This window comes from Spinacia oleracea, chromosome 3, assembly GCF_020520425.1.
Source record: "Spinacia oleracea cultivar Varoflay chromosome 3, BTI_SOV_V1, whole genome shotgun sequence".
NCBI classification, from domain to species: Eukaryota; Viridiplantae; Streptophyta; class Magnoliopsida; order Caryophyllales; family Amaranthaceae; genus Spinacia; species Spinacia oleracea.
In genome coordinates this window covers 66,722,106-66,739,159 of record NC_079489.1, presented here as the reverse complement: position 1 = coordinate 66,739,159, position 17,054 = coordinate 66,722,106, and the positions used below count along the sequence as shown (strand labels likewise).

Here is a 17,054-nt window from a genome sequence, read left to right as displayed (position 1 = left end):
TTAATAAAATATTAATAAACGTAAAGTGCAACCAGAACAAGCTTCAAAACTCTTGGAACGTATATACCTTGAGTATGAACAATGGGGGGAGTCTTGCCGGAAAGCTCATTCTCATACTAATGATACAAGACGTTGTTTCATTTAAATTATGCGCTGGAATTCCGTCGGTATGGCCCGACACTCGGTATGACCCGATATTTATTATTTATTATGGTGTTTGGTTGGCTCCCAACACCCTTCCTTTTATGGAATATTCTTTTGGCCCGTTCGAAGCTTATTCTAATTAAATTGTGAGTCAAGAGTCGAGTCAAGTGTCGAGTCTTGTATTCATGATTTACTTGTTATTTATTAAATGGCTTTTGCATGTTGATTAGTACTTAGTGAGTGACGCATGTTTATAGTTTTGTTTCACTCTATTCTTGTAAGTACTCAGCTTTTGCTGACTACGTGCTTTGTGTCTTTTGGTCATGACCTTCGCCTTAATGACCCTATGATGATCCATCATTTGCACTTGCATTGTTGGGGAGTAGAATAATATAGCAGGTTGGTAGATCGAAGTACGATCGAAATCATGTGGCTTGGGATGATTGAGAGAGTTGCATGCTTTCGTACTTTAAAACATTTTCTTTATTTATACTTTAATTATGTTTTGATTTCGTTCAACTTTTAATACTTTGGTTTTTGGGCCATTACGGTTCCAATTTGTAGGAGGCCTCGATAATTTATTATTTATGTTTTTGAAAAGTTAGTTGACATTAAATTCCGCTGCGTAATTCTGGTAATAGCCTTAACCGTTATCACGGTGGCGGTAATACTTTAGTAATTCCTTTATTTTAAGTTGGAAAATGGTTTTATAAAAGCAAGGAATTATTAGGGTGTTACACTATTATGCTTAATTTTCTCATAATCTCATTTATTACAATAAATACAATGATTTTCAATCGGTCGGGTCCAAAACGGGTTCGGTCGGGTTTTGACCCATTCCTTTTCGGGTTGTTTGGGTTCGGATACAATCGGATTACGGGTCAAAAAATCTTATTTCAGGACCCAGTATTTTAGGGTTGGGTTCGGATCGGGTCGGTTTTTGACAGATCTAGATTCTTTATGCAATATTGAAGGAAATCAAATTCCCAACATTAAACTCGATCCATCATTTCCCACCACTTTCTCGGGCTTTTGTCGCTGACTCGCTGCTGCATCTTACAATCAACTTCGCCGTCGTCAGAGGTTCCTCTCTCTCTCTCCTTCTCTCTCTATCTCCATCTAGTTTGCTCGTTGTAAATTACGTAACCGAACTCTCGATTTGATTGAACTTTTGCGATTCATTAATCAGTGATGATTTTAGGGTTTTTGAGCTGCACTCAGTTAAGTTAGCTCAGTCAATTGAATTACTATATAGATGGGACTTTAGAGTTAAGTTTCCGAATCAATTATCTAATTTTATTTATGCGGATAATTTACTGAGTTGTAGCATAGGTTTTTGAAAGATTGGGAGTTCGGGATTCCTTAAATAAATTCAGTGCTCTGTAATTGCAGTATTTAAATCCTCGAGTTGGTTGTTTTCTTTTGTTTATGTTTTCAGTTATACCAAACAGCAGTATGTATTGATTTCTGTATCTGCTAATTCAGGAATTCGCCTGTTCGATGATCTGCTAATCTGCTAAACGAGCATATGAACATGGAGGACAGGGGTAAGATTTTTACGATTTAGAGTACGTAATGCTGATGATCTTGAGTCGGTTTTGATACTATATTTTCTGAATTGAGCAGTGATAGCATCAGTAAGTGCTGAAAGCCGAATCAGTCATAATTCAAATGTGTTGATAGCAACATTACCTAATTCTTTAATCACCCAGCGAACCGAAAAGGTGAATTATAACATGAAAATGGTACAATTTGGTCTAATTTAGCAAATTAGTTAGCGAATTGTGTACCCGTACCGAATCTCCTACAGTCCTACTAGTGAATCATGTAACAGTGGTTGATAGTATAGAATCGAATTTTCCTGAGGATGTTTGTTGGTCAATGGTAAAATTGGTAATAGTTATCATACAAGACATAAGTATGTAGGCATTGGATTTTCTGTAAGGAGTGACTCTGATGATTGTTCAAGTTTTTGAGTTGTAGCATAAGTTGAATTATATGTTCAACATGGATGAATACTTCAAATTCAAACAGCTACTCAGCACTAGGGTGTGTTTGTCTATGTTTGTATGTGTGTGTGAACTGTTCCGTTGAGAAATCGAGAGAACGACGTAGAATCCTTTTGCATTAAAGGTTTTTGGAAATAGGATTTTCAAATTGGGTTCTTCTTGTACAAAACATAACATTACTCTTGTTCGTACGGCTTGGGTTTTTGTTGGATTCGTGGCCAAGTATAATAAAATGTATGATTTTGATTCAGAGGATGAAGCAGTGCCACAACTTCTCATAAAGAATCAACCGATAAGTAGTTGGGATGATGAAGATGTTGATGATGACGATGTGAAAGAATCTTGGGAGGAGGATGATGAACCCAAACCGGTATGTTTTCAGTGGTGATGTCTTGTTATTCTGTGCCAATTTTGAACAGTGCCGTCGACAACATGTCACTACTCATCAGCCCTTTTGAGCTTTTTTTTTATTTTATTTTTTTTTTTATGTCTGTTCACGTTTTGAACTAACCACATTTGTTTCGACCGTGGTTTACTATCTCAATCACATTATCTGGTTGGAGACTATGACAAGTAGTGTGTTCTCTGATGACTAATCTATCATTTTAGTTTAAGGGTTGTTGTCTTTTTATGTTCTGAGTCATCTCATTTGATCGGCATCCTCCAGTTCTACTCATGGTTCGGTTTCCTTTCCTGCCCTCGTCTGCGATGTTTCTCAGGCACCGTCACCAGCAAAAGCATCTGAAAAGCCTGTCAAGAAAGCTGTATCAAAGGAAACTGGAAAAAAGGAAAAGATGTAGAGTTAACTAAAGAAACAGCACTGGATCCGGTAGCAGAAAAATTGCGTCAGCAAAGGTCAATTTCCGGGTCATACCACCATATACAGTTGATAAGGATTTAAGAGGAATGTCTAGCTTCAGCTGTGTTTCTAGCCATATAATTTTCTTTGTTTCTTGGCGTCTAATACGGTGGACATGCTTACAGATCCCACTACAAGAACACTTGGATGGAGGAAGTGTTGGGGCTAGTATTGATTTCGTACTCAGTATTATAATATCAAGTAGGCTAAGAAATAAGGATTTCCTGCTTTTTTATTGGTTAAGTAGAACAAAGAGAAGGTTAGTGTTCTTCAGCAGCGCTTAGGTTTATCCCTTCGATTTAATTATTAGCACTATGTTTATTCTTCTTTTTTTTAAAGGAGTCATCCATTTTTATACACATCGATTATCATTTGCTGAAACCTGAAAGATATTGCTTCTCCAAGCAGAAATTAGAGTTCCAATGTTCTGTTTTATTCCTATGTTCGTAATAATATGCTTTAGTTGACGAGGCAGTTTTCGACATATCTACCACCCTGGTAAGTTGGTTTGTTGCACCAAGACCAATACTGTTGTGTGTAACATCGGAATCATTGATATTGGGCTCACTGGACTAAGAAATTTAAACAAATTACGGGAAAGATGTATAATAGTATAATACCAGTAAATTACCTTTCCTACGACCCACCTTGCTAAGTTCGAGAAGATAGAATAGCTTTTCATGAATTTAGGAATAGTAATTTCTTTATTACTGGATGCTGGTATTCGGAGTTAAGAAGGCCAGAAGAGGTCTGGAGACTAAATGTGGAGAAGTTTGTTAGGCTTTTCTTTAGGGCTTTCGCGGTGGTTGTTTTTTCTTTAGACTAGTTTGTGTCTGCTACTGCCATTGTCAGTTAACTTATATTAGCAATATTGCCAAGATAGAAAAACCTGCAATATAGACTTCTTGGTGTCCTGTATGCATTTTCATTTAGTGTCTTAGAAGTTCTTGGGAAAGACTGCAAACTAATTGTAGGCTCCTTAGCAGCTGAGGGTAGTGATAGAATTAGATTTATTTTGGGACTGCTGGTTTCATTTAATTCTTTGTGGTTGCAGGCTAGTGGAGGAAGCGGATTATAAGTCGACAACAGAGCTGTTTTCTAGAAAGAGTGATGAGAGGACCCTGTACAATTTCATACCTAAATCTGAAAGTGACTTTTTAGAATATGCTGAACTAATTTCTTACAAACTTCGTCCATATGAGGTGTGTTCTTATCAGCTCATTTCATTCCTTTTCTTCATATTGTTTACTTATATCTTCTCTTGTTGTTGATGGATGTTACAATGCTCATAATTCAACTTAAGATTGACTTCTTACTCAATGCAGAAAAGTTACCATTATATTGGGTTGCTTAAAGCAGTGATGAGACTGTCAATTACTTCTTTAACAGCTGATGATGCAAAGGAAGTTGCCTTCTTGGTTACAGCGATTGCAAATGAAAAGCTGAAGGCAGAGAAAGAGGCTAATGCTGGTAAAAAGGAAACAGGTAGTCTTCCATGTAAAAGCTGAGTATAAAGTTTTGTGGCATATTGTTTATATTCCAAATTTCTGTTTCACTGATTAGTTTATATGGAAGAACTTAGAGCTTTAACCAGCATAAATTTACCATACCAAAAATCAATACCACCACCAAGGGGATATAGAAATTATGTAATTCATGCCTAAGCATATGAAGGGTCTCAATTTTATCACTTCCTTGAATAGTTGAATGTATGAATATGGTAATTCTGATGCTGTTATTATGGTAAGATTAGGAATTTGTTTTGTGATGTGTTGGTTATATTCGTGTTTGTACTCTTTAATTGGTGAAATAAAAGATTTATTTGCCAAAAAATAATAATAAATAGGAGATACCGTGTGATGAGAATATAAAACAAGTCAACATGTTTCCGATTGAGTGCAAACAGGTGGCATGGTATGAATTCTGTAGCCAAATATCAGAGTCCCTGATGCTATATAAGATTTATTAAGTTTGTGGGTGATAAATGAAACTGTTCAACAATTTAGTGACTGTTTGTCCTGTAAATGCCTTCAAGTAAAAGTGACTTAAATAGTTAAATGCTTGAATCTGCAAGGATTTCTAGAAGTTCCCTAGCTTCTTTTCCAAGGCAAACCAAAACACTGATAAAAGAAGTAGCTTCTGCTCTTTAGAAGTTCATTTGTCCTTTCAACCCTCTCTTCAAATCTACAAATGCCTCTTCAATGTTTCAAGTTGTCCCCTGCCAACACCAAAGGAAGGTAAACTAAAAGGGTACAAGAAGAGTACCTAGAATGTAGAAGTGTTGCTTATTGTGTGCTATCCATATCTCTATACAGCCAATGTCTTAGACTTGGAGTTGGGACTTCCATACTTTGAGTAGACTGTATTTTTCTTCTTCATATCCTCCTCCATAGTATCTTATGATCTTATCCTACAGTGTCGCTAATTTTGTCTGTACCCCCTCATTTCTTTCTTGGAGAATACGCCCTTCTAAGTGGAACTAGCAGTTAAGATGCAATAGATTGAGCCGGGAACTAAGAAGGCTGTTGCTAGTACAATGCCTTGGATTCATGATTATTTTCTCTTTTGTTGTTAAGTTGATTCACAAGTTAGTCCGTTGTAGAGTATGTGACAATCGTCAGAGGTTATTTTATTCCTCAAGTACTTGCCAACATGCTGGTTAGGTAAGATGTGGAAGAGGCAACAGAACTAGTGAACTTTTTGGCTGTTGATGTAAGGGTTTTTCATCCTTGACTTTGACATTATCTTATGCTAAATTTTGTTGGATTACTTTGTTTTTGGCCAATCTAATTCATTTTTACATTGTGTGGGTAATTTCTGTGTTGCTAGGCTTGAATTTATGTTAGAACTAGAGAATCTGCTCTATCCCACCTTAGAATCACCTTTGCGTTGCCTTTTGTGTAGTCAGTTTTCCATGTTCCTATTGATCATTTCAGTTCACTATCATATTATTGAATTTCTTGTTAACAGGAGGTTAAGTATTCATATTAGTACCCCGTCCTCTTCAGTTGTTCACGTTTTGAGATTTTTATTTTTTACGAACAACCTTTGGATTCGCTCTTGCAGGGCTAAAAAAGAAGCAGCTTCATGTTGATAACGCTGATGATGATTTGGCTGTTGCTGGCTATGATGATAATGATGATTACGATTTTATGTGAACTCGTAATGATCTATATTTTCAAGCATTTCAACTCAAAGTACTGTATGTTCTTTGCATTTTGATGTAGTTTATCGATGTATCAGTGTATGTGCGGCTGAATCTAGCAGAACTTTTAGTCTTTTGTGGTAGAGACTGAATAGTGTAGAAACCCAATTGTTGCAATAAATAAACAACAGAGGAAGTACTTCGTATATGTTTGTTCTACTAACTCTCAAAATTTTATTCAACGAATTAAGTTTAGTTCCAAAAATAATGATTTTGCACTCAGGATTAGACTCCAAATTCTTGAGCAGCGACGACGACGACAACAACAACAACAATACTTAATTACTAATCACGTCAAAATCCAGATTGTTTAAATAAGTTAATGTTGCAATTAATTAACTTATCTGCTAGTTTCAAAAAAATAATAAAAAAGTAATTAACTTATCTGCTTCCTTTTCGTTCGTTGCAAGCAAGTTTGTTTGCGTTGTACTTGTACTCCGTATCACTTGTGTGGTTCAAATCTAATATTGTTAAATTATTATTCTTGTATTTTGTTATTTTAGACTTTCAGTTGGAGACGCAGCTGCCGACGTTTGCCAAAATGTCATTATTTTCAAGTACTTCTTTTGGTTCGGATTTAATTTTTAAATAATTTTTTTTTATTTATTTAGAAATTAGGCACGAATTTACTAAAATGATCCTCTAAGAAAAGTCTACCGCTATGTGTTTTCATTCTTAAAATTGCAAATCATAGAGGAAAGTACGTGATTTTTAATTCCAGATGGATAATGCTTGGGAAGAAAGAAACCACCGATTGTTTTTTTTATAAAACTCGAAACCGAATTAATTTCTGAGCAAAAAGGACTTTGGAAAAGGTCTCTTCATCTTCTTCTTCTACCTGCGATTTAACACGAAGACTTGCTCCTCACGACTCTGTTTTACATTTCTCCAAACTTAAGGTTACCTCTTTTACCTCTCTTCCATTGAACTTTTAGAAACCATAATTCAGCTTAATTTTAATTCTCTGTCCACTTTCTGATACTTATTTCTTTCATAAATTCTATTCTATATAGGTTAATATGTAAATTATTAATCCGTGCGCATTATCATCTCATGTCACTTATGATTGTTTGATTATGATAATCTGTATTTGAATTAAACTTTGTTAGTCGGGAATGGATATTGGAGGTGACGGAAGTTTTGATTGTTTGTTCATAATTATTTGAATGAAATTTTCATCATTTTGACATGATTATACTGCTTATTAGTTTAAGCTAAATATGGATCACTTGGATAATGTTTTCGGCTATTTTTGTTTCGACGAAAAATACTTTTCCGAAAAATGATTTTCCATTTTCATTTGTTTGTTTTCTCTAAGAGCGGAAAATAACTTTCCGCAGAAAAAAAAAAACCATATTTTCCAATCTAATCGTTCGCATTTTCTTTTCTCCTCTTGTTTTCACTTTTATATTCTTTTTATCTCTAATTTTTTGTGTGATGAAATAAAGGGAAAACTATTTTTCAGGTAAATTTTCCGTTGAAACAAACAGAGTATTTACATTGAAATATATTTTGCCTTCTGGTTTCATTGGACCCACTACCTATGTACACCTTGAATTGAGCTATGCGCATCAAAATTACTTACCCTTTTCGGCTTAAGCATAAGATTATCAAATGAGCAAAATATACCCTTAGAAAGTGGGGACATCTGATAATTTTTGTGTGTATAAGGCTGCCGTATATTTGGACCTTTTCCAAACCTTTCGCTAAAGATAGCGGGAGTCTTGTGCACTTCTTTTTATATGAATATATGATGTTTAGAAAGGAAACATTGCTGTGTTTTTCTTCTTCTTCAATTAAGTAGCTTTAGTTTCGATTATATTACTTGATTTGTGATGCGGAGCACTAATTATTCTACATGGGAAAAAGAAGGCACGAGCTTGTGACTGTAAGAACGTGAGTAGGTGTAATTATACTCCCAAAACTATAGGATGGAACTTGTAGTTCAGATAAGGCAGATTAGTTTATATTAGTAATTATAAATTTAGTACAGAGTACTTCCTACTCTGTAGTTAATTTTTTTTTATTAACAAATTTATCTGATCCCCATATGGAATTTATGACAAGAAAATGGGATGATGCAATATTATTTTTTATAATTAGTTAGACTGCAGTTTAAGTCAAGTTTTTTGTATTTTAAAATGTTTTTTTGGTGTGTGCAACAGGATTTGATCCTGTTACTACCCCTAATACTTTAACCAACTAAGCTGGTACTCAGTTGACATCCACTTGGTATTTTAAAATGTTAGGGTGCTAAAATTTACACATAATGCTATGTAGAAAGGGACGCTAGAGATCCCCATACAGCGCCTTTGTTGTTGTCTTGTTAATGTAGGGCCTGAGGAAAGTCATTTTGTCATGTTAAAGAGGTTTCTATGCCTTCTAACTGGGCCAGATCTTCCACTGATTCTGTTTACAATGATGTTATCAGCACTGACGAAAGCTGTATGTTTGCAATTATTTTTTTGATTCTATAAAAAATCTTAAATCTGAATTACATTTCTAAACAGATAACTGAAGAGAGGATCAGAACATTTTGGAATTTGCAGACAATGGAGGCTTGGTTTCTGATCATTGTAACAGCATGCATTGCAGCTCTGCTTAAAGCTTTGGTTTCCTCGGTTTTGTCCAAATCTAAACCAAAAATTCCTCCGGGACCTCGTGGTTTTCCCATCATAAGCCGCTTCCAATGGCTCGGGATATCAACCACAGATTTAGAAGCAGCCCTCAGAAAACTCTGCACCAAGTTTGGGCCTATCGTCTCCTTACCCATTGCTCGATCTCCATTCATCTTTGTTTCCAGCCGTGCTTTGGCTTACCAGGCCTTGGTTCATGACGGGGCTGTATTTGCTGAACGTCCTAAACCACTCCCTACTGCTGAGATTATCACCAGTAACCAGCACAACATCAGTTCAGCAAGTTATGGGCCTAATTGGCGACTCTTCAGGCGCAATCTGACAGCACAAATCCTGCATCCTTCTAAGGCCAAGGAATTCTCCCATGCTCGGACTTGGGCTCTTGAAATCCTCCTTAATCATCTAAGGGTTTCCAGTGGCCAAGATCATGCTGATGCTGTCAAGGTGATGGATCATTTTCGTTTTTCCATGTTCTGCTTGCTTGTGTTTATGTGTTTTGGGGATAAGTTGGATGAATCCCAGATTAAAGAGATTGAAGCAATTCAGCACAGGCAACTCACTTCCTTCAGATACTTTGCAATACTCAATTTGTGGCCTTCGTTGACTCGGATTTTGCTTCGCAGTCGTTGGAATGAGCTGTTCGACATGAGGAAGAAACAGATTGAGGTGTTGATTCCTAAGATTAGAGCAAGGAAGCAGCTACAAGACGAGGCCAAAATCCCTGATAATCAGAACAACACCAACAGGTTGGTCACATGTTATGCTGATAGCTTGTTGGCAATGGAAATCCCAGATGGTGACAGCAAGAGAAAGCTAACTGACGAGCAACTTGTGAGTTTTTGTTCTGAATTCCTCAACGCAGGAACTGATACCACCACAACAGCATTGCAGTGGATTATGGCCAACCTTGTCAAGTACCCGGAAATTCAGGCTAAGCTTTTCGAGGAAATTAAAGGAGTTGTTATTGGTGGAGAAGACGCTGCAGAAGTTGGAGAACATGAAGTTTCAAAGATGCCTTATCTTAAGGCTATAGTATTAGAGGGACTGAGACGGCATCCTCCAGGTCACTTTGTTCTGCCACACACTGTTACCCAAGACGCAGAGTTAGGTGGGTACACAGTACCCAAACACTCGGTCATAAATTTCATGGTTGCTGATATTAATATGGATCCTGAGGTGTGGGAGGATCCAATGCAATTCAAGCCTGAGAGATTCCTATCAGCAGAAGGGAAGTACGAAGAATTTGATATTACAGGAAGCCGTGAAATAAAGATGATGACTTTTGGTGCAGGCAGGCGGATTTGTCCAGGATTAGGGTTGGCTATGCTTCATCTAGAATATTATGTGGCCAATCTGGTTTTGAACTTTGAATGGAATGCTGTGGATGGGGATGAGGTAGATTTATCTGAGAAGCAAGAATTCACTACAGTCATGAAGTATCCACTCCAAGTCCATATTTCTCCAAGGCAAAGGTAAATAAACAGCCCTTTCCTTTAATATTTAGAAATCTATATACTTTTGCACTATTAATTTGCATTTTTGCAGCATAGTAATTTTCCTTGTTATCAACTGTCTTTGTGTTCAAATATTGGCATGTCCATGGTATATAAATAAGTCATATTACTTTCTCAGAGCATAGTTTATTTGCTTTCGCTTCCAAAAGAGTTATCAGCCTGAGCCGCACTCTTGTTATTTCTGGAAACTGATATGCTTCTTATTTGAATCTCTGTATGAAACTTTTGTGTTAATGTGAACATGGGTTGTCTTATATTGGAGAAATGATGAGAGTATGAGAAGGTACTCTAAGGCCTGTAACTAATATAGAAAATTTGAACTTCTATTGTCAATCAGTTATAAAATGGAACTTAATTCAGACTTGTATTATGTCAGTTTAAAAGGGGAGTAACACATTTGTTGAACACGAGTACATATTGACAGAAAATGCATACTTTGATAAAATCTAATTTGACTATCAATTGTGATGTATACATAAGAAAGAATATAGTCATGTTGGGTCTTGATCCGCAGTGTCCAATGTCATCAATTTGTCTGAGCTTGTTGAATAGAAACTTCTGATTAATGCCAAAATGCGTATCATTGATGGTACAAAGGTAAACTCCTGCTTCTTTGAAAGTGCACCTTCTGGTACTCCAGCTGCTGCTGCTGCTGTTCCAACGACTCTTTCGATTTCTTCGAAAGGCTTAGCTTGTATGTTGAGGTGCCTCAGAAGGTTTGCCATTATCCATTGCACTTAACAAGGCTGTCGACGTTGTGTCAGTTCCTGCATTAAGGAATTCAAAACAAACACACACTAAGCCTTCTTCAGTTAGCTTTTTTGTTCCTTCTGCAGTGCTGTCATTTTTACATTGTATTTCAGGTGTCAGAAATGTATCCAAATAACAAGGGCTTGACGTAGTGTTTTGTTCAATAATTTAAGAATTTTTTTTTTATCTATTTCAAGATGGTAAATACTTGCACATACAATGATACAATCATCAGTTTGCCACCATTACTTTTTAGTGGCTAAACATGAACACATCTATTAATAATGGGAAGTATTATGAACAGACAGTAGCCTAACAATATTTATTTTATTATTTACATATCCAAATCATAATTTCAAATGCTTCCGCTGTCGGAGATTATACTTTCGTTCATCACAAGCCACAACAAAGCTTTCTGACTTCCCTTCCTCTTCAACTGATGGTATATAGTTCGGATCTTCATGGATGCTTAAATCTTCCGGTAGTTCAGTTTCCACCCATGATAGCCAATCAACTTCACTATCCACTTCCTCATCATCTGAAGAATAATCTCTTACTTTTTGAATATTGTTTACCTTTTCAATCAGTGTTGTTAGCATCCTGTGATTTAATGCTTCATAATCCCTGCAACAAAAAAACCCAATTAATTTTATAGCCATCTGAATTCTGACATATGTAAATTAATTTTGTAGCAACTCAAAACAGAAAGATTATTTTTGTTTGATAATATGTTTTTCTGCATACCTGTATGTAATCAAAGAATACAAAAGCTGGACAACAGCATAAGCGCTAAAAAGTGATTTCACCGTTGTCCTAAGTCGATTTTTCTGTTCAATTTCTATAGATAGAAGCTGCAGTATTCCGCACTCTATTGCGAATGCAATGCATAGACCTGCACAATATATGTGAAAATGTTCAAGTAAAATAATATATGCATACACCAAAATTGGTTTTAAAGTAAGATCGAAATGCATACTTATGTAAAGACTGCATCTGACAGAGTAAGTCTGCTTTGTACTGGTTAACATGTAAAGGACGACCATTAAGAGGGAATATATGAAGAAAGCTTTAATTAGTCTTGACTCGAGCAACATGGCATTGTGCAGGGCAAAAAGCTTATCAATGGAAGTAAACATATTTGCTTGTTTCATCTCGAAAGTTTCCTATACAATTCAAGTTACACATTATAAATAATGATTTCAATCAATGAATAAATACACGAATATGTCTCTTTTCTTCGAATTTCACTTGAGGTAAATACTAACCTGAGCTTCCAACATTGATTTTGAATTGATAGCCAAAAGGTTGTGAGCCTTCAGTAGATGTTCCTGTTGCTCCTTTAGTTCTTGGTGTTGCCCTTGTGCAAATCCTACTATCTGCTGTAAAGTAACCCTGGAAAAAAGAACCAACAGTCAAGTTTTAGCAAGATAATACTAGACATAATCCACACAAATGTTAGTGTGGTGTATCAGTATATCGCTGGTTGATAGTTACCTGCTCTCTTGAAGAGCTTTAGACTGAAAATCAGTGAGGGACTGAAGACCCTGAAGCGCCTCAGATTGGCTTGCAAGAAGTTGTTGTTGCTTCTCTATTGAAACACCAGTCATATCAGCAATATCATCAGCTTTACCTTGAAGATTTTGCAACTTTGAAGACAATGCCTCTCCAAGTCCAGTAACCTCCTTTTCAACTTCAGTTGCCTTCTTCTGCAAAACATCGATTTCTTGTCTAAGATGACTGTAAGATGCTTCTACTCTTGCAATACTTTCTTCCATTTTCTCCTTCATCAACCCTTGTCCTTCTAATAACTCTACTTGGGTTGAGGAAATGCCCCTTGCTTGCTCGTTAAGCTCTTTTGTGTGCTTCATGACAACGCTTAATTCACTGATCATGTTCCTCAAGTTTTCTCCCACTTTTTGTGTTTGTTCATTGATCGATGTTATTGATTCTTGTATTTCATTCGAGGTGTGGAGAAGAGTATCTGATTTTTCTTCAATGGTCTCTAGTTTTTCTTCTGTTGATAATGCTGAATTTTTCAAGTCATTCACCAAACTTTCAACTTGAAGCTTAAAAGCCTTGGACCTGCCAAGAAAAATAACAGAAAAAAGTAACACCATTTCCTCATCAGATGTCAGACATAATGTTAATGTTGCTAGCTAATCTGTTCCCTTCACCTTATTCTTATTGCTTATCAGATCAGACCAGACCAGACCATACCAGACCAGACTAGAAAAAAGACAAGACCGGACTAGAAAAAAGACAAAACACTCATAGGAAACACTCAGACCAGACTAGATCAAACCAGATCAGACCAGGTCAAGAGAACAGTCTTAAGAGTTGAACATAGCGATTTTCAGATGTAATGAAACGATCTAGTATAACTTAACTGTAACTGATAGCAAATTGAGTTGGTCTCGAGGTAAAATTCCAAGTAAGTCTTATGTTCATCATTGTCCAAATTCCGAAGACAATCAACCATACTACTTTCCACATTGCAAGAAGGAAAAGGACCCCTCCCAGAATCTCTTTGGAAACAATCACTCAGAAGCCAAGCGAGCCTACTTCTCTTTTCCTCTGCAGCAAAAATCTCAGAGCACGAAGAAAACAAGTTCTTATACGCGTAAAACCAACAAGGATTCGATCCTCCCAACTTCATCCTCGCGTTCTCAAGCAGCTCAACTGCTTTAGGATCATCCAAGGCTTCTGTAGAAAACTCAGCAACCAAACCATTCATGTCTGTATTCTTTGAATATCGGTGACTGCTAGAAGAAGATGATGATGATCGGTGGGAGGAATACGAAAACCAGCCCCATGAAAATGAATGGCCTTTTGTCGAAAGTATTGTAAGAAAAATTAACAGAAAATATACACAAATATGATTTCCCATCTCCTGTTTCATGGATTGAGAAATTGATCCTGCATTTGCAAAAATAAGTATCATGTTCTCGTTTTAATTATATGCATTTATATTATTCTTCACAAAAAGTAAGTAATGTTATAGTGTTCTTACCAAACATTACAAGATATGCATTTCATTTTTTCATAACTAACCTTAACGACATCTTTGGTAACCAGTCATAAATGGTATTAATGGAAAATGAATTTGTATGTAAATTTGCCAGGAATATGCATTCTCACGGTAATGCTATTTCACTCAAAATTTTATCGTTTCTTCATGAATTTTCATTATCATCCACATTTGCATCAAGAACAAACAAAATAACTTCACATAACTTCCCATTTTGCTGATAACATTTTGTTTTTCGACAAATTGGATTTAATAATTTATGGGTACATTCTTACAAATAAAATGAAGATCTCGCTAGTATTCTTGAATTCTATGCATTTAAGTTTACCACCCCTCAAAAACAGAATGCATTTTTACGAAATTTAAAAATGATTTTAATATTATAAAGGAAATCAGACAGAGAATTGGCTTGCCAAAATATGCAATCTGATGAACGAACGACATAAGTATGCAATACCAATAAAAACGTACATGGGTACTACGTATATAGCTATATATCAACAGAAATAAAATTACTCGTACTAAACTAACTTGAATCATTTAATAATTTAAAAAGATAACAAGGGTGAGATTCTGTTTTTACGAACCTGATTGAAATGCAAAGAAGTTAGAAAACGGATATACACTTGTGTTTTGTTAGGAAGATTTGTGAACAGGCGCAATGCTGGTTGGCGGGAGAGACGCATCAACGGTTACTTTTACGGTGACTTTTGTTATTACCGTTTGTAATGATTAACATAAAGCTAAACATGATCCACATTTTTTTTATTCTGATAAGCATTTATTACAGAGCAGTCGGCATACTCTGACTTAGGCATCGTAGAGGGAATTCTCGATCATCCCCAAGGCTAGTTAACTATTTCATTGTGCAGGATACAGCCAACATTATATATATATATATATATATATATATATATATATATATATATATATATATATATTTGACATCGGATAAAGATACAGAACAGGAAAGGAAAGGAAAAGCAAAAAAAAGTGAATTAACCATTAGGCCTAACTACAAAAGGTGATGAAAATTGCAGTCCTTCCTTTGACGCCTTGCTTGCTAGATCATGAGCAGAATGAACATCACCTCGTTCCACCTTATACATCGTGCAACTCCTAAAATTCTTACCTATATTTAAATTGCGTTAACTGTCCAACGAACGCGGATATCAGACATAACCTTACCCTGCAAGAATGAGACCAAGTTCGCCGAGTCAGTATGTAATGCTACGTCAATCATTGACGAAATTTTCGCCCATTGTAAAGCTTGCAGACAAGCTATAGACTCTGCATGTAAAGCTGAATGGCCCAGACCATAGTCACAACCCCCAACAATTCTCGAATCAGATGTTTGTTGTAGTTGAAGAACCCATCCCGTTCCAGCTCTTGAGTTGACTTTGTTCCATGCACCATTAATGTGTAAAACCCATCTTGACATATTAGCGATCTCCCTACCTATATTTGCGAAGTAAAATCCTGGTGGGTAAATTGGCATGTGCTCTGGTGGATGTAAATAAGTCAAATTTTCATCATCTTTCTTCCTGTAGATTGCATTCTGCTGCATCGCTAAAGTAAATTCCGCCTTAACTGTTTGGATATTCCCAGTCTCAAAACGAAAAACTCTTGAATTTCGCGAAACCCATAAAGCCCACAAGATCCCTATGAAAGTAACCACTCTATCACTAAACTTGCCATCCTCGCTAATAAAAAGCTGGATATAGTTGAGAATCCATTGTTGAAGGGAATGGTTCTCATTGAAATTTGAGTATATGCCTAGCACACTACTCCTCCACACGTCTTGAGCCAATTTACAAAGGCGAAACGTATGTGCGCATCCTCACAAAGGTCGCTGCACAAGTCACAATTGACATCTAACATAATTCCTCTCCGCTCCAGATTAGCTTTCACTGGGATCCCGTCAACCATAATCTTCCAAATAAAAAGTTTCCACTTTGGAAGAACTTTAAGAGCCCAAAGTAATTTAAAGAAAGGTACCAATCTATTCTGTCTGAAACCCATATTAGGATCCTGGTCGATGCGATGCTCTTGTAAAAAAGCATAACCAGTTTTGACTGTGAAAATACCAGCAGTATTTCTAGACCAATATAACCGATCTGGAATTGAATCTGAAGGAAGTTCAACAGACAAGATAGCATTTGCATCACAAATCTCAAAAGAACTTCTAATTAGGGCTGCATTCCAACGTAGTTCCGAACCCTGAATAAAATGACTGACTGTCCACACTCTTGCATCAGTCAAACGAATATGGGAAGCAAAATCAGGTACCTTACAATGAACCCAATTATCCCTCTCTGCTCTGATATTACTTCCATCCCCAACCTTCCTAGCACAACCCTGAAGGTCGTATTTCATGGGGTATGCGAGGTCTACGGACAACCAACATTATATCGTGAAGGCAATCCAACCTAATACAGTTCCAACTCTTCAACCGGAACAGTACATCTAACCTTAACTCTATAAATGACATAACTAATGACATTTTGCTGAGTTTTGCATCTCTTCAGAGATCAGTTGATTTCTTTGTCTCCAAATCTCATACACAGCTTCAGTGAAAGATCATAACAAAATGTATTGATCAATAATGCATTATGAATCGGATTATACAAAGTATAACGTTGTACTCCTCCCTTTTTTTCTTTTTAAAGTTACCATTAGTATGTATACACGAATTATTAAGAGTAGGTGAGATACAGAAGTTACTCCCTCCATCCTTTTTAAATTTTTACGTTTAGTGTTATGCTCGAGATTTAACGATTACTTAATGAAGATTGTATTTTATGCATCTCCTTCACCAAAAAAAAAAAAAAATGAATGCGCAATGAGATTCATTTCATTTTTTATCCAAACAATGTAATTAATCTTTATCTTTCTTTCCTTTAAATACT

At 36.2% G+C, this 17,054-nt stretch overlaps 3 protein-coding genes across 5 annotated transcripts; 2 read left to right on the top strand and 1 right to left on the bottom strand.

The window, feature by feature from the left end:
• The first annotated feature begins 1,093 nt into the window (after positions 1–1,093).
• LOC110783508 (uncharacterized) lies at positions 1,094–6,425 on the top strand. The gene is given in 8 exon segments (XM_021987854.2): positions 1,094–1,227; positions 1,630–1,691; positions 2,405–2,523; positions 2,873–2,930; positions 2,933–3,008; positions 4,067–4,214; positions 4,338–4,497; positions 6,079–6,425. Coding segments are annotated over 7 exon segments (672 nt in total). The 5' UTR covers positions 1,094–1,227; positions 1,630–1,672; the 3' UTR covers positions 6,171–6,425.
• A 357-nt stretch (positions 6,426–6,782) lies between these two features.
• On the top strand, positions 6,783–11,420 carry LOC110783507 (cytochrome P450 89A2-like). 3 transcript variants are annotated; one of them, XM_056840429.1, is made up of 3 exons: positions 6,783–7,116; positions 8,728–10,325; positions 11,008–11,420. In XM_056840429.1, exons 2-3 carry the CDS (start codon positions 8,770–8,772, stop codon positions 11,141–11,143), a joined length of 1,692 nt encoding a protein of 563 aa, XP_056696407.1. In that variant the 5' UTR covers positions 6,783–7,116; positions 8,728–8,769; the 3' UTR covers positions 11,144–11,420. The 3 variants fall into 3 exon arrangements, with proteins under 3 accessions (XP_056696407.1, XP_056696408.1, XP_056696409.1); XM_056840430.1 differs by having other exon boundaries at positions 6,787–7,116; positions 10,882–11,420; XM_056840431.1 differs by having other exon boundaries at positions 6,791–7,116; positions 10,965–11,420.
• A 44-nt stretch (positions 11,421–11,464) lies between these two features.
• LOC110783481 (protein GAMETE EXPRESSED 1-like) lies at positions 11,465–14,882 on the bottom strand. Its single transcript, XM_021987821.2, has 7 exons — positions 14,733–14,882; positions 13,505–14,033; positions 12,612–13,199; positions 12,383–12,509; positions 12,094–12,280; positions 11,862–12,009; positions 11,465–11,741 (listed from the first exon to the last, which is right to left on the bottom strand). The coding sequence occupies exons 2-7, from the start codon at positions 14,014–14,016 to the stop codon at positions 11,465–11,467; spliced, it is 1,839 nt and encodes a 612-aa protein (XP_021843513.2). The 5' UTR covers positions 14,017–14,033; positions 14,733–14,882.
• Positions 14,883–17,054: the final 2,172 nt, after the last annotated feature.